The sequence below is a fragment of the Podarcis filfolensis genome (assembly GCF_964270895.1).
Source record: "Podarcis filfolensis genome assembly, chromosome: 1".
In the NCBI taxonomy this organism is placed as follows: Eukaryota; Metazoa; Chordata; class Lepidosauria; order Squamata; family Lacertidae; genus Podarcis; species Podarcis filfolensis.
In genome coordinates this window covers 104274246-104294154 of record NC_139604.1, presented here as the reverse complement: position 1 = coordinate 104294154, position 19909 = coordinate 104274246, and the positions used below count along the sequence as shown (strand labels likewise).

General features: G+C 44.1%; 1 protein-coding gene and 1 long non-coding RNA gene across 2 annotated transcripts; one reads left to right on the top strand and one right to left on the bottom strand.

Annotated features, from left to right (window-relative positions):
- Positions 1–6977: 6977 nt before the first annotated feature.
- Positions 6978–12494, bottom strand: LOC310766565. The gene is made up of 3 exons (XR_014550257.1): positions 12382–12494; positions 12080–12160; positions 6978–7841 (listed from the first exon to the last, which is right to left on the bottom strand). It is a non-coding gene; the product is annotated as an uncharacterized lncRNA (long non-coding RNA).
- A 31-nt stretch (positions 12495–12525) lies between these two features.
- On the top strand, positions 12526–19909 carry CLEC14A (C-type lectin domain containing 14A). The gene has a single exon (XM_083617561.1). It carries the CDS (start codon positions 14434–14436, stop codon positions 15757–15759), a length of 1326 nt encoding a protein of 441 aa, XP_083473687.1. The 5' UTR covers positions 12526–14433; the 3' UTR covers positions 15760–19909.

Genomic DNA, 19909 nt, shown 5'->3' with positions numbered 1-19909 from the left:
TCCCAGAAGTGCAATACTATTCTATCTACACTTTTAACATCCAAATGCAATTCCCCTTTCCCAAAGAATAGACATTTGATTAGGTCATAAAATTTTATAATGTGCTGAAATATAGCTGGGGTTTTTTTTAATGATCAGAAAATTCACCAGGCTTTGGGAAGCTCCAAAGCTTGCCCAATATAAAGAGCCAACTAAGGGAGAAATGAATGAAAGCATTTCTGATCATCAAAAATTATTACAAGACTGAGAAAATTTCATGAAACTCTGCTCCTTTCCTTGGTATATTTGTTAACCTTTCAAGGCACATGAATATCCTGAAATGAGTCTCGCTTGTGTGGAGCAATATCAATTGTGCAGAGAAATACACTGCGTGCCGAGGTATCAATCAATAAAGAGAATCTATTGCCGTTTTATTCTAAAACTTATCTGTATGGAAATTGTTCCAGCAGGGATTTCTGTCTAAAGATAAAAATCCACCCTGAGTAGTGCCTATAGAGTTATTTTTCACGGAAGCCCTCTGTGAAGATTTTGCCAGTAATACTAGAAGGGGGTCCACATGGTATCACACCTTCAAACTTGTGCCTGATTATAAGAATCCACTATGGCAATCAAACTGCTGCCATGCACAATGGCAGAATGATGAAAGCCCAGCTTTCCTTTGTTCATGTTGCCTGTGAATAAACAAGAGCATTTTTAATATGAGTTATAATTTGCTGTGTGGCTGCAGGCAACAACACGGTCTTGCTGATGCACATTTATAGTCCATTTCTGGATAAAATTCAAAGGGCTGGTGTTGATCATTTACAATCCTTCACAGTTTGGAACTGTGGTATCTGAAGACTCCTTTCCCTAAATCCATTATGTATCTGAGTTCATCCAACAGGGCCCTTCTCCAAGGGCCCCATGAGGTGGCATCCACAACTACTAGTATGTAGACTTATCCATATTGCCATCTGGGAAGTGTTCGAAGCAGTGTAAGAGTCCACTGGCTTGACATGGCACACTGCCCTCCGTAAAGCAACTTATAATTAGAAAGAAGGTGGAAGGAACTGGCTTGGCTGGAACCTGCATGATTATTTTCTTCTGCTTAAGTAATTTATCGACTAGATGTAGAAAGCTTTAAGCCCAGCAATTTAACCTAATTAAATGCAGAATGGCATTTTCTTAATCGTCTCACTGTAGGAGTATTTTTAATGCTCTTGAAGCAATATGCAGAGTTCGGGTGGTGGTGGGGAGTTGTGTGCGTATGATATTCAAACTGCTATTGTTTGACTTTTTACTGTTCCCCAATTAGCTCCACTGATGTAGGCTAAACAGAAGAAACAGAGGAGAGTTCACTCATCAGAGCCTGTTCTACTTGGCTGCAAAGCCATTTAAATCCCATTAGCAATGATGAGTTGTCCGCTTCTGGTGAAGAGATTCAAGGCGAAATTAAAAGCGGAAAAGAATAAAATGGAAATGGCCGATGCCCTTTGTGAACTGTGAGGGATAAAGGATCAGAGAGGAACAGAAACAGTTGCCAAAAGTTCTCTGCCAGCTCTTTCTAGTTAGAGTGCTACAATCAGGATTGTTAGAATCTGATTTGGTGATTTGTTTTGAGCCTATTATATTGCTGGACTACTGTAATGTATCCTGTGGGGGGCTGCCTCTAATCATATTCTGTACGTTCAAGAGCAGCAGAATGAAGTGGCTCACCTCCTAACTGAGATAGTTTGAGGTGACCAGAACTGTACACAACATTCCAAATTCTGTCGCATCATAGTTTTGTATAAGTTTATCAATGATATCAGCAGTTTTAATGCTTTCCTGATAATCCTTAGTAGGAAATTGGTCTTTTTGACAGCTGCCACACACTGTGTTGACGTCCTGTTCACGCTATGCACTATGATTCCAACATGATAGTGTCTTATTCCTAGTTAGCCACAAAAAGTTCAAAATACTTGAGTACATTTACTGATTATTATTTTTTCAGCCATTTTATCACTCATTCAGTCATCCTCAGTTTGGAGAAACGCTTCTAGAGTGCAATCTCTTTTTGTTTTAACCATCCTGAACAATTTAGCACCATGATCAAGTCTGGTCACCTTACTGCTCACTCCAATCTCTAGATCGTGTATGAACAAGTTAAAAACCACAGATCCCAATACTGATCATTGGGTGGCTCCACTTTCTACATCATGCAGAAAACTGGTCATTTATCCCTACTCTCTGCTTTCTGCTAATTCCTGAGCTACAGAAGGACCTCTCTCCTCTTAGCCCATAACTGCTAAGCTTACTCTGGAGTCTTTGGTGAGGTGCTCTGAAAGCTTTTCGAAAGTCCACATACACTATGTCAATCCGATCACCTCTCTCTATATGCTTGTTGACAATCTCAAATAGGTTTGTGAGACAGGACTTGCCTTTGCAAAAGCCATGCTGGTTTTGCTCCAGTAAGGCTTGTTCTTCTATAAGCTTGGTTAGCTTATCTTTAACAATACTTACCACTAGTTTCCCTGGGACAGACCTTGCCCTGAAAGGGGATATTAGTGACTGGGTGATAGTTGTCAAGCACTTCTGTGTTGAGATGAGCAAGTCTCTTCAGCAAAGGCCAAACCATCTGCTCCTTGAGACCTGACACTGCCTCCCTCCCTGCAACGAGGCATACATTCATCACCAATTAGCTTTTGTAAACCTAGATGGGCAAGAGTTGAGAACACAGGTGAGTAGGACATGCCACTTTAAGCAGCTTATCCAAATTAAAACTGGTCCAATATAACATGGCTAAACAACATTCTAGAAGCCTCCATTGGACTTGACAGTGGTTTCTAATTCTGTATGGCTCTGATCAACATTATCTTAAAAGTACCTAGCATACTTGCCACAGGAATGATTCAACTCCCTGCCTCTTCTGGCCAATTTTCTATTGAAAATAGGTAAAAATAATTTTTAAAAAATACATTTTATTATAACATGGCTAGCTTGCAGTGGTTTTTATTTTGTGGAGGCAATTTCAAATACTAATATGCAACTGGCACAAGAGTCACACAAGTACTCCCCCTCCTGATTTCATTCTCATGGTGCCAAACTGGATGTAAGGATTGTGACGTAGTTTTCTCATGGGAAGTCGTGGTGTTGTTTAAAAAAAAAAAAAGCTAGCAAAAGGCTCTCCGAATCAAATTGGGAAAGTGATGTGGGGGGAGAGGGAGCCTGCTGTGGTCCCAGCCAAAATTCCCCCCCCCCCCCACACCTGCTATTTGTAATGGCTGGTATATAATGAACATTTTCAAGCACTTTGCAATAAACAAGTGTGTAGGGAACAAAAATCATTCATACAGAATTATCTAACTTGGAAATGAATGTGTTCATTGTGCTTTTGTATATTAAAACAATTAATCTTCACAGTTTGCTCTTGTTAAATAGTGCAGTCCTAATCCATTTGTTCAAAATGAGAATGAGTTCTTATCCCTGCCAGTACAATGGGATCAATAACAACAAGGCTCCTCATTACCTATACACAGCGAGTAATGATTCTCCCCCACCCAATAATATGTTGTGTTCTCTGCATATTATAGTTCACAAAGTGTAAGGAATACGTTCTCCCATACTGGAAGTCGCAAAGAGCTATGTGAATCTTTTTCCTGGCCCCAAAATGGAAAGCAACCTTTGCAGGCTGTATGAGTAAATGAAAGGTTGGGGAGATCTTCAACTCCCCCCCAGCAGACATTTTTTGCTGTTGGTTTGACAAAGTCAGGGGGTAAAGACGCACCTCTGCATGTTATGTCTCACCTCAAAAACGATATTGCAGTTGAAAAAAAATTCAGAAAAGAAGATGGAGAAACTGCTGGACCTTAATGTGGGTGGGCTCATGCCTTTCAGAAATAAATAATTCCTTGGCAGAAACTAGAACGTCAACATAGCGAATCAAGGCTGGGCGCACACACACACACACACACACACACACACACACACACACACACACACCTGCTAGGATAGACTTCTTCCTGCAAGCATGCTGTTGGCATAAGCTTTCAAATGAAGTTGTAAAGATGTTTCGCTGCACCACTGACAACAGGAAGCGAGCGAGGAAAACTATGTTAGCAAGGAGACACTAAAAGGCAAAGAAAGAAAAATGAACAAGAAGATGGAGAGTGGCTCACAAGAGACATTGCTTATGCTGAGATCAGTCAAATGACTGTGACATCCTCCTGGCTAGATGATGGCAGAATTTGATTTAGTTCAGGTACAGGAAGCTCATGGGACTGCAGAGGTGGAATTACATTGCAAAGGGTGGGAAAAAGTGGGGAAAGAAATGAGAAAATTTACGCAGTTTAATGCAGTTGACCACTCCTATCAAAGAAGCTAAATACTGATGACTATGAGGAGGATTGTCATGGGGTAAGAGCAAGTTTCTGGATGCTGCAGTGATAATAAGGCTGACATCTGTGACTTTCCATCACTGAAAGAGAGATGCATTCTCCTTCTGTTGTGCACCTGATATTATTTATCTATTTACTGTAGTCCCCTCCCTCTTCAGATAATTACCATCTTCCAAAGAAGCTCACATCAAAGAGATAGAGGCTCTGCCATTAGGCGTACACACTACAAAAACCAGACACACAAGAAAATGTGAATGGAGGGCAAAGGCAGAAGAGGGATATCAGTTCTTCAGGGCCAGAAGATGTGGTAAGTGGCACTTTGGGGCCAGATTGATCTTCCCTTGCTGGTTTTCTTGCTTGTACAGCAGTCGCTGGCATGGGGCCAGAGTGTCATAAGAACATAAGAAGAGCCTGTTGGATCAGGCCAGTGACTGTCAGGGACTGGGTAGAGGACGAATGGTGGAGACCACCTCCCCAGATTTACTCATCCAGGGAGGAGGAAGAGGAAGACAGTTTAGATTTACAACAGGGGTTTGAGGGAGGTCACAGCTCAGAGGCAAATGAGGGGAAAAGTTGAGAAATAATGGGAGTGGAGGAGGAGGAGGAGGAAGCACCACCAGGGGTGTGTGTGACAGCTGATGGACACAGTCTCTTTAGAATGCATTCCAGAGCCAGTGTGGTGTAGTGGTTAAGAGCAGTGGACTTGTAATCTGGTGAACCAGGCTCAATTCCCCGCTCCTCCACATGCAGCTGCTGGGTGACCTTGGGCTAGTCACACTTCTCTGAAGTCTCTCAGCCCCACTCACCTCACAGAGTGTTAGTTGTGGGGGAGGAAGGGAAAGGAGAATGTTAGCCGCTTTGAGACTCCTTCAGGTAGTGATAAAGCGGGATATCAAATCCAAACTCCTCCTCCTCCTCCTCCTCCTCTTCTTCTTCTTCTTCTTCTTCTTCTTCCAGTTCCCTCTCCCAGAACTCGGCGAGCCTTGAAAGTAGGAGAGCAAAAAGCTCAAAGACAGAGGGTACAGAACAGCACCTGTAGGAGAGACTATGAGAATGACGAATGAGGAAGTGGGAGAGACGGGGTGGTGGTGAAGATTCACCCAGGACAACGCTATTATCCAAGAGGCTGGGTTCTATAGCCTCCTACTGTAAATACTGAATAAAAAGTGGACGGTAAGAAACATTCCCTTGTCTTTGTACATTTCTGGGCAACCAGTTGCTGGCAGCAGCCTGACAGTGGCCCATTTTGTCCAGCATCGTATTCTCACAATGGCCAACCAGACTCCTGTGGGAAGCCTGCAAGCTGGACAACCGCCCTCTCACCTTCTGTGGTTTCTAGCAACTGGTACTCAGCATATTACCTCTGGAGCAAACCCATCAGGGTTAGTAGCCACTGAGATCCTCCATGAGTTTGTCTAATCCTCTATTCAAACCTTCTAAGTTGGTGGCAATCACTGTCACTTGTGGGAGAAAATTCACACTATAAGGCGTGTGAAGGACTACCTTTTGTCTGGCCTGATTCTTCCAACATTCAGCTTCACTGGATATCCATCCATGAGTTCTAATGTTATGAGAGAGGGAGAAGAACTTTTCCTATCTACTTTATCTATGTGATGTCCCTTGCTTGGTCAGTCCTGGGGCAACAGTTTGCAAAGCGGCATGCAGCTGTAGTTCCAATGAGGGAGGAGGAATCAGTCCCTGTTGCTTGGGAACTGTGGAAGGTAATGGTGGGGTGGGGGTGATGAAAGTGACCTGACAGGCCACAAGGAACATGGGAGTAAATTACCAGTGGCAACTACTCTTGTGGATTGCTTCTCTGCTAGGTTGCACCCAGTGAAGATTGTGAAAATGAACAGAACTCATTTTCCATATAAAAAAGTTTGACTTCATTAGAATGCAGACGCACCAGGTCAATCTTTTTCTAAATTACATCTTAACAGCATAATGTGTTGTTGAGTTTTTTTTAGATGCAGGTCACTTTCCCATGGAAATGAGCAATAAAATATTCTCTGTGTGTTTATGTGATCACAGTTGCTGCATCATCCCTGTGGGTAATAACATTATCGTTACCATTAAAACTGTCATGAAACTCATTTATAAGTAAATGCATACATTTAGGGGCCGCTAAAACAGCAAGGAAGATTGTGGGAGGGGGTGTGATCAGACATTACTCAAGAGAGCTCAAAGAGGGTCATTTACAAGTAAATTTACCTTGCAAATTATTTAAGTCGATTAACACTTAATGTAAATCATTACAATGCATTTGAGGGAGAGGTGAGTTTGGGGAAGGCCCAGCCCATGATGTCACTTCCTTCAGTTCCCAACACCCATGCAATGTCTTTAAGGGGGAACCTAGCCTTAGACGCAAGGCTTTAGATGTGACTGGGAGTGCTGCATGAGATGGGGTCTTCAGATACAGTCCTGATTCCCCCTTCATGTGATTACTGAACACATGGGAAGGGGAGCAACTGTGAAGAGCCTTTGTGTTACTTTCTCCAGGTACTACCTGGTTATTCTGTGCAATAATTCACTTGTCTGGGAATGTTCTCAGAAAAGAATGGAAGGAAGAAGTATAAAACAAGAAGATACAGAAAGTGAATGGAACTGCAAGGAATACAGTGGTAAAAGATAAACCTTTATTGGGAAAGTATAACTCAAGACAGTTGCATGCACTACATTCTTCCCTAGAGAAAGATAATCTCAGTGTAGGGGAAAATGCAGACACTATCTCACATGAGGTATAGCGTGGGAGCTTGTTTCCTAGTGAGTACACAGATCAGTTGCCAAGGATGAAAGACTCCAGCAACAACCAGCTTCCTCAAGCAAGGCATGGGAACCTTCCCAGCAGGGATGGCAAATCTGTCAATTTTGGTTTCTCATTTTCCCAGTCTTAAATCCAGTTATCCACATTTTCACATGCTTATGACTGTTTTTAAACAGGTCCTCAAGAAAATCCATAGGCATTTATTGCAACTTTATCTTAATATACATATTTCTGCATGCATTCTTGCCTGAGACATATATTTTTGCAAAGAAATTCTCCATAATATAATTTGTTTTTTAATGTTCTTTTCACATACTTTGCACGTGTATGTGCATTTCTGTACATGTTATTTGGCTTACTTGGCATTGCAAAACCTACAAATTTCAACAGATGACCGTGTTTCAGTTCACATTCTGTTTTGGAAAGTGTGAATAAAGCAGGCTTGCCTTTATATGCAGACAAAATCAGATTTCTCCCCCAAACCGGCCTCTATCTAAGACACAGTTAAAAGAGTGAATCTAATCCAATCTGTGCTCAAGTCCTGGTATTTACATTTTTCTTTGCCCTTTCTACCTTTCAGAATCGTCATGCAGCAATAGTCATCCTGGACAATTCTGAAGAACGTGCAACCTTGTGCTTCTGCAAAGATTTCAATAAATGTAAAAGTTGGCAGAACCTTCAGCGCATAGCTCCATTTGTGTTCCACTGTGTTCACAAAGTTCCTGCACAGGAAGAAGAGAAGAAGAGTTTGGATTTGATATCCCGCTTTATCACTACCCGAAGGAGTCTCAAAGCGGCTAACATTCTCCTTTCCCTTCCTCCCCCACAACAAACACTCTGTGAGGTGAGTGAGGCTGAGAGACTTCAGAGAAGTGTGAACAGCCCAAGGTCACCCAGCAGCTGCATGGTGGAGGAGTAGGGACGCAAACCCGGTTCACCAGATTACGAGTCCACCGCTCTTAACCACATAGGACCTTCCCTATGCACTTAAACAGATGGGACACGTTCCTGACTGCACCCCTTTGTGTGCATGAGTTTTCACTCTTCCATCATTGGAGTGAATGAGGGTGCACTGCGGTTCGGGAGAGCTCCCACTGCATGATAAAGGCTTTGCTGTATCAAGAGAAAAGTCTATGCAGTTTCATGAAAGGCTTAGAGCCTTGAGTGTCTGGATGCATGCAGTCTCCCTTACACAAAACAAAACCTACCCAACATTGTTTCATCACCATTTACCTTCCTAAACAGAATGGTTGCGTGGGTTGATGATGACAATGCAATATGGGTCTGAAAGGGAATAAGACCCAGAACAACCTCACACGTATCACAAATGCTCTTTCAAATGCATCTATGCTGCACTTTCAGACAGAAGACCATGGGCTGGCTGCAGAGTTCCTGTAAGCAGGACTACATTGACATTGACATTGACAACAACATGCCGCCTATCTGACTGGGTCCCCCAGCCACTCTGGGCGGCTTCCAGCAATAGATAAAAACACAATGAAACATTGAACATTACAAACTTCCCTATACAGGGCTGGCTTCAGATGTCTTCTAAGAAAAGTCATATAGTTGTTTATCAGTTTGACATCTGATGGGAGGGTGTTCCACAGGGGAGGCGCCACTACCGAGCAGGCACCACTCACTGGGTGTTCTTGCTGGGCACAGCAGCCAACATCTAGGGGCTGAGGTTCCTTCAGCCCCAATAAAAAATTTGAGGTGACCAGAACCCCCAAATTGGTTGGGCATTGCCATTCAACTGGTGTGTGTGCACCATGTCATGTGATCAATTATGTGGGGCAGGGCTTACCTGGCAATATTTTACTCAAGTTGGCACCCCTGATGCTGGAGGACGCATAGTAGGTTGTTGGGGGTAATTTTTGCCAATTATTCTCACCACAGTCTCCTTAAAAGCTGATCAAGAGGTCTGTGGAACTCTCCAGAATGGTGCTGGAAGTAGTACTGTGGAGGGCAGTGGGAAGGGGCAATCAGTGAAAAGTGCCTCTCCTGCTGTTTCTCCACTGTTAATCTTCACTTGATTTTGGTTCCTTCCACAGACAGAAGGAACCCTGCTATTTGCAGAAGGGACTGTTTCCAATCCAATATACTTAAGATTTAACAAGCATGAATTCTACCACAGTAGTTTGCATTATTAATTTACTCATTCTTAATTAAAGGCTTCCAAGCTCCCCCCCCCCCCAGCACTTTGCAGTGCCAAGTAACTTGAGCCAATGCAGTCAATCAGGATAGTTTATGCTCATGCTGGAAAGCAATGTGGGAAATAGCAGAATAAGTTACAAGAGCATAATGATGTGTAAATTGCTTGCACAATTATTCCAAGTCGAACAGTCAAAATTTGAATCATGGAATGAAAGCTCATTTAAGGAAGACTGTCACTATTTAAATCCTATATAGCCAGCCAGCCATTAGTCATTTTTTATCAAGTCAAGATGTAGGAGTGCATTTCTGAAAGGGTGGTGGATTAATTGAAGCTTAGTCATGACGTGAAATCAATATTTCATGGAGATCCAAGTAAGAATTTTCACAGCACTCAGAGAAGACAGAGTGACCTGTAGCGTTTCCCACTTTTGTCACAGTTAACCCTGAAATGAACTGAGCAGGGGAAGAAAAGTCTCAACTTCTCTGAATGCAAATTTTATTGAGAATAAATAAATTTCTTTTGGCGTTTGTTTTGTTTGTTTTGTTTTTTGCATTCCACTTGTGGGTTCTATTGGATTTACAGCTCTCTCTGTGCATAACAATATTGAATTGGATTCTAAGTTGCCCTTCCATGAATGGGGAAATGAACAAGGAAAAAGAAGAGAAGCCATTTTAGCTGATACCCCCTCCCTATCATAGTCACCTTTAAAGCCAGGGCCAGAAGTCATTTTGCTTGCTGAAGTGGAAAATGGAACCCAGCCTCACCCTGAAGTCAAGGTGTCTAGTAGCAAACCAGCAGTGTATAAACTTCATAGACGCTGAAGGGTCAGCCTAGGCACAATGCCAGGGATTGAAGTCTGCTATTTATGGCAAGGCTTAAGTCTTCCTGCTATTCTAGCAGGTTTCCCTAGGAAACTCTGCCTCGTTGCAAATGACTTGAATTCTCCAGGGTTTTGATTTACTCTCATATGGACTGCCATTTGAAAGCACAAATACTTCACACTGCTACCATTCCCCAAAGGAGTATAGTTGTCTTATGGATACTGCACAGTATATGAAATGTAGCTCGCACAGATGCTATGAAAACCTAGGCTTTCTCTGCAATGCTGTAGTCTCAACCAATGAAGCAATGGTAGCATAACACACTGTCCACAAATAACAGATGGCAAAGTTTAGACTTACTGCGGGGTCACTGTGTGTGTGTGTGTGTGTGTGTGTGTGTGTGTGGATGAATAATCTACTGGACTTCTGAACACAGGAGCTGCTGAAAGGGAGCACTGATCATTGCATTGTTTTTTAAGGCTCTCTGAAATACTCAGGCGTTCTGCTGATTGCTATGTTTCTGTTTCTTTTTACAGGATCCTATGAATGCTCCTGCATTTTAGTATTCCTTTCTTTCCGCAGGGCCTGTAAGAGAGTTGTTCCGCCTGGCCTTTGGCTTGGAGCCAATTTGATTCCCTCCCCCTCTTTCTTTTTTCTTTTTCCTTTCTCCTCCTGTGATGAAGTTGCATTTTAATATTTTAATGTTTCAACATTTTAATGTTGTATTTTAATCTTGTTTTTAAGTTGTATTCATTCAACTTGTTTTTATTATTGCTTGTTAGCTGCCCTGAGCCCGGCCTTGGCTGGGGAGGGCGGGGTATAATTAAAAATTATTTATTATTATTATTATTATTAGTAGTAGTAGTAGTAGTAGTATAGCAGGAAAAGATTCAGCCTCTCAGAAAGGAATAAGAAAAAAAATGAAAATAAGGGCTTGCCCACACCAGAGTATAATGTGAATCAGAAATGGTTGTTCTCATTAATTTAGCATCACCCACATGACATCTGCAGCAAATAACTGTGAACTCACACATTCCCCCTCTGAAGTTGGGTTTCCCAATCAGAGAAGTAATTTTAAAAACTGACCTCAGCCTGGTCCACTTTGGGTAGTGGATGTTTTGCTTTGGGTTTCTTTTTAACTTGGGGTGGCTCAACCCTCTACATTAGCTACTCCCCTTTCCAGACCCCTCCTTTAAAAAAAAGCGTTCTTTTCCAGCAGTGTTTGTGCTTAGTATATGCAGTCTCCCTCCATTTGCGAGTGCTGTATCAAATGATTATGTTTTAGTCACTTGCTCAGATTTTCACCAAAAAGGAGTAATAAAAACTGCCCTTGCAGGTAATGGAAGCAGAAAAAACAAACAGGAGGAAAGGAAGAGCCAACATTTGGGGGGGAGCAACTCCAAATCCTTGCCTGGCTTAGAGCAACTCACTTTTTAAAAAGTTCTCTTGTGCAAATCTGGAATATTGAATGGGAAACATCAGGACAGGTTTGGTAAGCGTGAGATTGAAAGCACAACTGTTTGCTTCAAGTAGCAGATTATTAGAATAGGATGTGCACCAGGCACATCTTTCACTCTAAACTACCTTGCAGGTTTGTTGTGATGATAAAATGGAGAGGAAGAGAAGCATGTATGGCACCTTGAGCTCCCTGGAGGAAAGGCAGAATACAGATATAAAAAAAAAAAATACATAAATAAACTTAACAATACCCCCTTGCACTGATCTTATTGCATATCACATAACAAAGCCAAAATTTGGAAGATGTTAGTCACTGTTCTCAGACCCTTACTTTGGCTTGGCTTTCTTCTTTATTTCTTTATTTTTCCAGGGGAGGGGGAAGAGAGATTTCAGCCACTTAATGAAATCCTGGCTCTACTAAGATCAATGGAAAATTTGCCACAAATTTCAAAGAAGTCATGATGAATTTTCCCAACTAATTTCAAAGAAGTCATGATGATGAATTATGGTGACATTAACTTACTCAGAGCCTGTGTTGATACTGCTTTATTTTTGGCGTGAGCTGAGCAATGAGAGATGGATAAATCCTGGCTAAGCAGCATAGCTGTAGGAGTTAAGGGGGAGAAGAAATGTAAGAGACAAATACAACCCCTGCAAACAGGTTCCCCCCCCCTCCTGTTCAGGACAAATGCCAAACAGGGGAAATAGGTTCATAAATCATTGGGAATTAACTCCCTAGTCGTCATTTACTTTTAATTAATCATTAAAATAAACGATTGCATTGTCCACAGAGTCCATAGTTGATGAGATACTTTTTACTATCACCTTTATTATGGAGCATTTCTGGATTTTCGTTTAAAAATGGAAATGTCAGGATATGATTAAGTTGGAGTGGTCAACATGACAACCCTTCTCCACTGTTCACTTGGTAACAAAGGAAGGGGTGAGGGTGGTTACCTTTTTCTCACCTGGAAAGTACACAGAAGGAGGAAATTAGAAGAGTGATGCTACTTCCCACTTTCTCCTTCCATCTGCTCGCTGCAGATTGGTTTTGCTTTACCTCACCGGCAAAGTGTGTCCATTTGAAAACAGATGTAGGTGGTCTTGGCAATGGGGTGTAGCCACACTTGTCCAATGAATGGAACTGTGGCTTGGTGTATACCAAGATCACAAACACGACTTCCGTCTTCATTCACCTGGAGCATGTTCAGGGAGGAAAAGGCATTGATAACCTAATCCATACAAGTGTTTTCAAACACATATCAAGTAACTAACGCCAGCCCTTGTGGATGGCAGGATCTGGACGCAATCTAGATTGACAGCAGTAGGCTGAGGATGAGAATGAATGATACAGGGTTGAGAAAAAATCTGTATTTTCGTGCAGTGAAGAGGTTGGTGTGTACATAGCCATTGTTTTCATCAAGCTCTTCACCGCAATCTCTTTCCTGATCCACCACCCACCACCTCAGACCTCATCTCTGTATATGTGAATTTAGGATTCCACAACCACCACCACTTTACATTTGCTTATACTGAACCAAATTTGAAATTTTAATACCTATTCCTCTGGAGCTACTAACAATCCCATTTCCGTAAACCACCTTGAATAGCTGGATTTCATCAAAAGCTTGGCCACCACACTGTTTAGCCCTCTTTTTTAAAAACATTTTAAAAAAACACCAGTCCCAGTACAGATCCTTGGGGAACCCCCACTTCTTCTACCCCTCCATTGTGAGAATTGTCTATTTATTTCTACTCTCTTCATCTGATTCTTTAACTACTTACCAGTCCTTTTGACCAGTTTACCCACATGGTCTCGGATTTCCTGCATAAGAACGTAAGAAGAGTTTCAGGACAATGGCTCATCTACTCCAGCATCTTGTTCTCAGAGAGGACCTGAGCACCTGAGCCAGATGTCTGTGGGAAACCCACAAGCAGGACCTGAGCACAAGAGCACTCTCTGTTCCTGTGGCTTCCAGCAACTGGTATTCAGAAATATTACTGCCTCCACTATGGGGACTAGCCATCTCATAAGCTTCTATCATTTCACTTCTTACTCACCATTTTTCTAAACTAAGTCCCAAACACTGCAGCTTTTCTTCATAGAAGAGTCACTTCGTCTGCCTTGTTCCTTTTTTGGTTGCCCTTTTCTTAACCTCTCCCAACTCTGCAATATCCTTTTTGATGTGAGAACTCTACACAGCACAGTATTCCAAATGCAATCACACCCGAGAGTTGTATAATGGAATTATGAAATTGGCAGCTTTATTTTCAGTTCCCTTCCCAATGATTCCTAGCACGGAATGTGCAGCTGCACACTGGTAGGTTGGGAGGGTGTGTGTGCTTGCATGGGAGGGGGTTAACTGGGGCCTTAACGCCATTGCCCTCCACTGCATTTCATCAAGCAATTATTTTCCTGATAGTTTTAAGATCCGCTGCAATCGGTGCTAAGCTTTCAAGTCAATAAAAGGCACAGAGTTCAAATAATTTATTAAACATCCGGCCTGTGTTTACTAACACGGAGGTGAACAACTCAGCCCAAAGAACTCGTCTGCCTTCTTGCGCCTAGATTATGCGAGCGTTTCTCCCTACAAAGTGCAAGCAAAGAAAAGTTTCCCTGCCGTCTGGGTTTTATTTATCAGATGTTTCCAATTCTGGAAGGGAACTTTTGGCGCGGGGACTTCAACAAATCAAGGATGTTAAGGTCAAGCCTAACCCCTGACACATTTCCTTTCAGCCACTGAAAGGGAAGGTCTGCGAGAGCGAAGATATTGTTGTGATGTGAGCTGTGAAGAAAAGGAGTCGCCTCGACGCCACATCCCCGCCATCCAGACTTGGCTGGTGCTCGCGAATGCCACTGCGGGGAGGCGAGGCAAGATGAGGGGCCTAGTGCTTGCCTCTCTCGTCCTGATGCAACCTCTCCCCGTGCCAGGGGGCCCCACTGCCGCCGTGCGCCCCCAGAGCGACCACGCCTGGTGCCACCCTTCGGGGTCCTGCTACAGCGTCCACGTGGGCAGCCTGAGCTTCCCCCGCGCCCAGGACGCTTGCGCGGCGCACGGTGGGCGCCTGAGCACGGCGAGCGGCCGGGTGGAAGTGCAGGCCATCGTGTCTCTGCTGAGAGGGGTGGCCCGCGGCGGGTCGGGCGCCTCCTTGTTCTGGCTGGGCCTGGTGAGGAAGGCTCAGCAGTGCACCATGGAGGAGCTGCCGCTGCGGGGTTTCTCCTGGGCCGCTGCCGGAGGACTTGTTGCGGAGGCGAGGAACGAGAGCGCGGCCGAGGGGAGCCTCTCGTGGGTGAAGGAGCCCAGCAAGTCGTGCACCACGCAGAAGTGCGCCGGCCTGCAGGTGACTTGGGGCGAGCCTCGCGCCGCCGAGTCGTGGGGCCTCGCCGAGCACGCCTGCGCCAAGGCCAACGCGGGGTACGTGTGCAAGTACAGCTACGCGGGCGCGTGTCGCGCGCCAGGCGCGGGAAGCCACCTGCACTACGCGCTCCCTTTCCGCCTCCAAAGCACCGCCGTGGAGTTCGGCCCGCCTGGCACGGTGCTCACCCTGAGGTGCCCCGGGCGGGAGGCGCGCTTCACCTGCCGCCTCTCGCCCGACGGCTACCGCTGGGAAGGCACCGAGCGCGGCCTCTGCTCCTGCCCCAGCGGCTACTGGAGCCCGAGCGAGGGAGCGTGCGTCGAGCTGGCCGACTGCTTCGGCGCCCGGGGCGCCTTCCTGTGCCTGTGCTCCTGGGGCGCTCGATTGGCGGCCGACGAAGAAGCCTGCGTGCCGCCGGCGGGAACTGAAACGCCGCCGTCGCCTGCCCTGTCTCCCTCCCCGAACGGCTCTTCGGACGGCCTGCCTGGCTGGAACGACTCCCTGGCGGCCACCGTGCCCTCCGAGGTGGGCAACAGCAGCAGCGCCCCCGGAGCCGTGTCTTCCAACTACCTCTTCATCCTGATCACGGTGGCTGTGGTGACGCTGGTGATCCTGGTCATGGCCGCGCTGCAGATCTTCCAGGCCTGCTTCAGGCTTTGCTGCTCCAAGGGGTCTCAGACCAAGAAGGACGGAGCTCCGGCCACGACCGCCACGACCGCAGATGGCGACCCCGAGGATTCGGATCATTCCCTGGGGCCCAGCAAGGCAGAGTCTGCCGAGGTTTCTCAGGATGAACCCAAGCCTGTGGCGGAGCAGGTGGAGCAGGAACAGCCGCGAGGGGACTGAGGCTGTATTTGAAGGAGGCAATGGACGTGCATTCAGAGAAGGCGCTTTTATTAGGACAGGAATGGGGAGCCTGTGGCCCTCCAAAGGTTGTTGGACTACAACTCCTATCATCCTTATCCGTTGGCTGTTCTTTCTCAGTTAAAGTGCTAAGTAACTCCACAGTGCTGCAAGAGACAAGTCTCATTAAGACCTGCCAAGCTGCTTGTAGAACAGTGTAATCCTATGCACACTTACTTGTGAGTAAGTCACATCAACTTCAGTAGAATTTTCTCCCAGGTGTGCATGCAAGATGGCAGCGTATGGTGTCTAATGGTAACGGTGAAGGCCCTGTGGGACTCCCAATTGCTGCTCCCCAGCTCTCATCACCCCTAGCCAATGGGCAAAGGGATATTGGGAGTTATAGTCCAGCAACACCTAGATAGCCACAGTTTTCCCATCCCTGTAAAAGAAGATTTTTATGACTTAAATATCTTCCCAACATTATTTTGAATCTGGTGTTGTCCTCCGTCCTTACTAGGCTTCTGGGTTGCCAGTACAATTGTGCATGTGTGTGTGATCTATTTGTGAGACTTAGAAAACAGCCTGAAATCTTAGTACTGTGTCTCGACTGACTCATGGATTGGATGTATGAGAACTCATAAGAGAAGTGTTGGCCAGTGCATGCTAAATTTTGTCGCACAAAAGCATTATCTGTTCCAGTTTCCTTAAGTGGGAATTCCAAAAACCTGCAAGGTATGTCTAGCTTATACTGGCTCGTTGCTCTGTATAACACTGTGGGGTGGAAATCTGTCAAGATTTCACTGAGGGTCCAACTCATTTTCCCACCTTCCAATTCCTTGAGGTCGCCTTTAGAAGTCATTGGCCAACTGAGGTGTGGTAGGTTTTGACTGGGGAGAGAGTCTTCTTGGTAGTGGTGTCCAGGTGGTACAGACTATTTTTTGGGGGAAGGTGTCACCTGGTGCTAATGCTGTAGCCTTTTCAGAACCATGCAAATACCTTTTAAATTTCCCAAATATTTGGTTCCAAAATTGACTGATCTGAGGCTGCCTTTATTTGAAACTTTTAATTTTGTTAAATGTTTCTGTTTTTTTTATATGGCTGATTGTTTTCTCTACAGATTTGGTGTAAGCCACCTTGGAATATTCTGTTTTACAGGCAGCGTTAGAAAATGTATTAATGCATACAATGAAGATTTAAAAAATGAAAATTAATTGGTACACACAAATGCATGCCAGAAGCCCGAGGAAAGCCCTGAAATATACATTCTGGATTCTGAGTCAGTCCTACTGCCATTATTTGATTAAAATTGGGTGTGATCCAGGCCCAATCACTATGCCAGCTCCAGGCTAGTTTAGTCTGCAACAGGCTTTTTCTGGCTCCTCCACCTTCCACCCTTGCTGGCATCAGCAATGGGGCTACAGATGTGGCAGTAGCTCCAGCCTTGCCAGGGTTTGGTTTGCTCTGCCATTTTCTCACTGCAGAGCACAGTGGAGGGGCCAGTTTGGAAGGAGAAGCAAATGGGGTGGGAATGTGGGGAAATGGGACTCAGTGAAAACTTTAAGCAACATTTCTCTCTTCAGTAAAGGAAAGGGGTAGAGGATTTCTTTTTAAAGTTTCCTCTGTTGTCTCCCACTCCACAGCTGCGTTCCTTGCATTTCTCTCTTTTAGCATTACTTGAATAGGGACAGTCCTGCCTGTATGTGTGCATTTCAGCTAAGGAATATTTTAAGTCAGTATTCAAATAACATAAATGTTGGTACACACCCACACACCTGCCCCAGATCATTTGAAGAGGCCATTAATTTCCAACACAAACCATATTTTTGCAACAAATATATATGTAATGTTTGTATTATATGTTATAGCATTGAGTGCTTCTAAGCCTCCTAATGTTCATCGGTTAAAAGCACAGAAAACCCTTTAACATTGCAAAGGCAGGGATTGCCCATTCCATCTAGTACAGTAGGACAGTGTATCCTCTTGTCACTCTTTAAATCTTATTTCTAGACCATTAATTCCTTCTAAGACACTTCAAAATGATTCTATGCATCTTGAAGCAGAGGGGGAATGTAAGCTATGATTATGAATATATGATGAATATTTGATGATTGATCTTCATCACATAATCGGGAGTAAAATTCAAATCCTCAAAAAGACGTTTAATAATATTTTAAACTACAGAGGGCTTGATTAAATGTGCCATGGGATTACAGTGAAATTGAAAGGTGGCCAGGGGCAAAATTAAAAGACTTCAAAGGACCATTTTTAAACACCCACCCGCAAAGTACTACAGTCTAATGAAGATTTTTAAAACTGATTAATTGGGCATTTCCCTATCATTTGGTGAAATTTCTTTTCATCTAAAAACAGCTTCATCTCCTAAAACCACTATCCAGGATATATTCACATCCACCCAGCAAATGAGATCTGCATGTGCTGCTTATGTTGTGAATGTATACTGCAGTGTTCATCCACCCTCTGCTGAACTTGATAGATGCAAGCAATGTAGATGGGGGGTGGTCATGCTGGTCTGGGACCACTAACCACATGTAGTCATGTGCTATTAGAGCTGCATTCAGTCTGTTGGCTCTGCTACAAATACCTTGATGTGCATAGCTCTCTATGCTCAATGGGGTACCAAGTTATCCATATTGCTGTGGAGGGAATAGGGAAACGACCATGAAAGCTTTGTGTATACACCTCAGAACTACCAATAATGCATGAACTCATTAGATTTGGGTGATCCATTGCAATACAATGTAATACCTGTAATTCAATGAGATATGATAGTACAGCCTTCTGTTATGTTGTGAAGAGTGTGTGAAAAGTGCACCAATGCAGTCCATGCTATAGAAGCATAGGCACTCTGGTTCCTTGGATCATACGTTTGTGGAATAGGGTAGCTGTTTTTAGCACAAAGCCATCAACTGTAACTATTACATGGAACGAAAATAAGTCCTACTGATTTTGATGGAACGTTAGGTTGGGAGTTTCAGGCTAAAATTCTAAGCACGACACTCAGAATTATGGGCAAACACGGTAGTTCCACGTCAAGCGGTTCCCTTCCTCTTCATGATAGCTAGTACAACATGCCTAGAGGTCCTGACATCATTACACAGTGCATGTCCCTACCAGGGGCAGACAATACTGTTGAATAGTAACAGGGAAATGCATTGTACTAGGGTTAGGGCATGAGAAAAGTTGTACAAATGTGGAACAAGGCAATTTGGCATGGGGCTGCTATTTTAAGTGGCAACCAAAAATTTATTATAATGTTTATTTCTGCCCAGTAGTGGTTGGCATGGTGAGGTGCAGTTGCTTACCTGACCTGTCAGGTGAGTCACTGCTACTTACCAGAAGGGGGAAGCAGAGGGAGCAGAAAGGTTGATGAAGTGCAAACACAGCAGCTGAGCCAATCCGATACTCCTGCTGCTGTGTTTGCACTGTGACACCCTCCTCCTGGTAAGCAGCAGTGACTCACCTGCCAGGAGGTGAGCTAAGTATCTCTGCTCCACCATGCTGTCTGCTACTGGTTCTGTCCCATAAATTGATTTTCTTGTTGTTGTTTGTAAGTCTCAACAGCATGATCTTATACATACCTACCCAGAAATAAGGCCCTTGGTAACTTCCAGGTAAGTGGGTATTACTGGGTTCCATCTTAGGGGTTAAATCAACGGTGCTGATCATGAAACATGGAATGAAATGTATCCCGGAGCAGGTTCCAAGCACCACTGAAGTAGCAGGCTGTTTTTAACAGGATTGCAGGCAGCATTTCTTCGTTTCTCAGAAAAGCTCAAAAGAACTGTTGACAAAGTGCCAATTAAACAGCTGTAGCTTGTGTATCAAGAGACAAGTATTTTTTCTCTATAGCACAACATCAGTATAGATGACTTATGTGTTTACTACAGACAATGCCAGCATGGGTTTATTGTTTGCTGTCTGGGGGCCTTTCAAGATGACCAAATAAAATAAAATGGAAGTACAGTGCAATCCGATATATTTCTACACAGAAGCCAGTCCTGTTGGAGTTGCCCACTCTGGTATAAAACTTAAATAATTTTAAAAGATCACAAAGGAGTTAGAAGATTGGGTTGTTGTTCCAAGTGTTGTTTTAGAACACAGGCATTATCCAATAAACACTTATAATGAC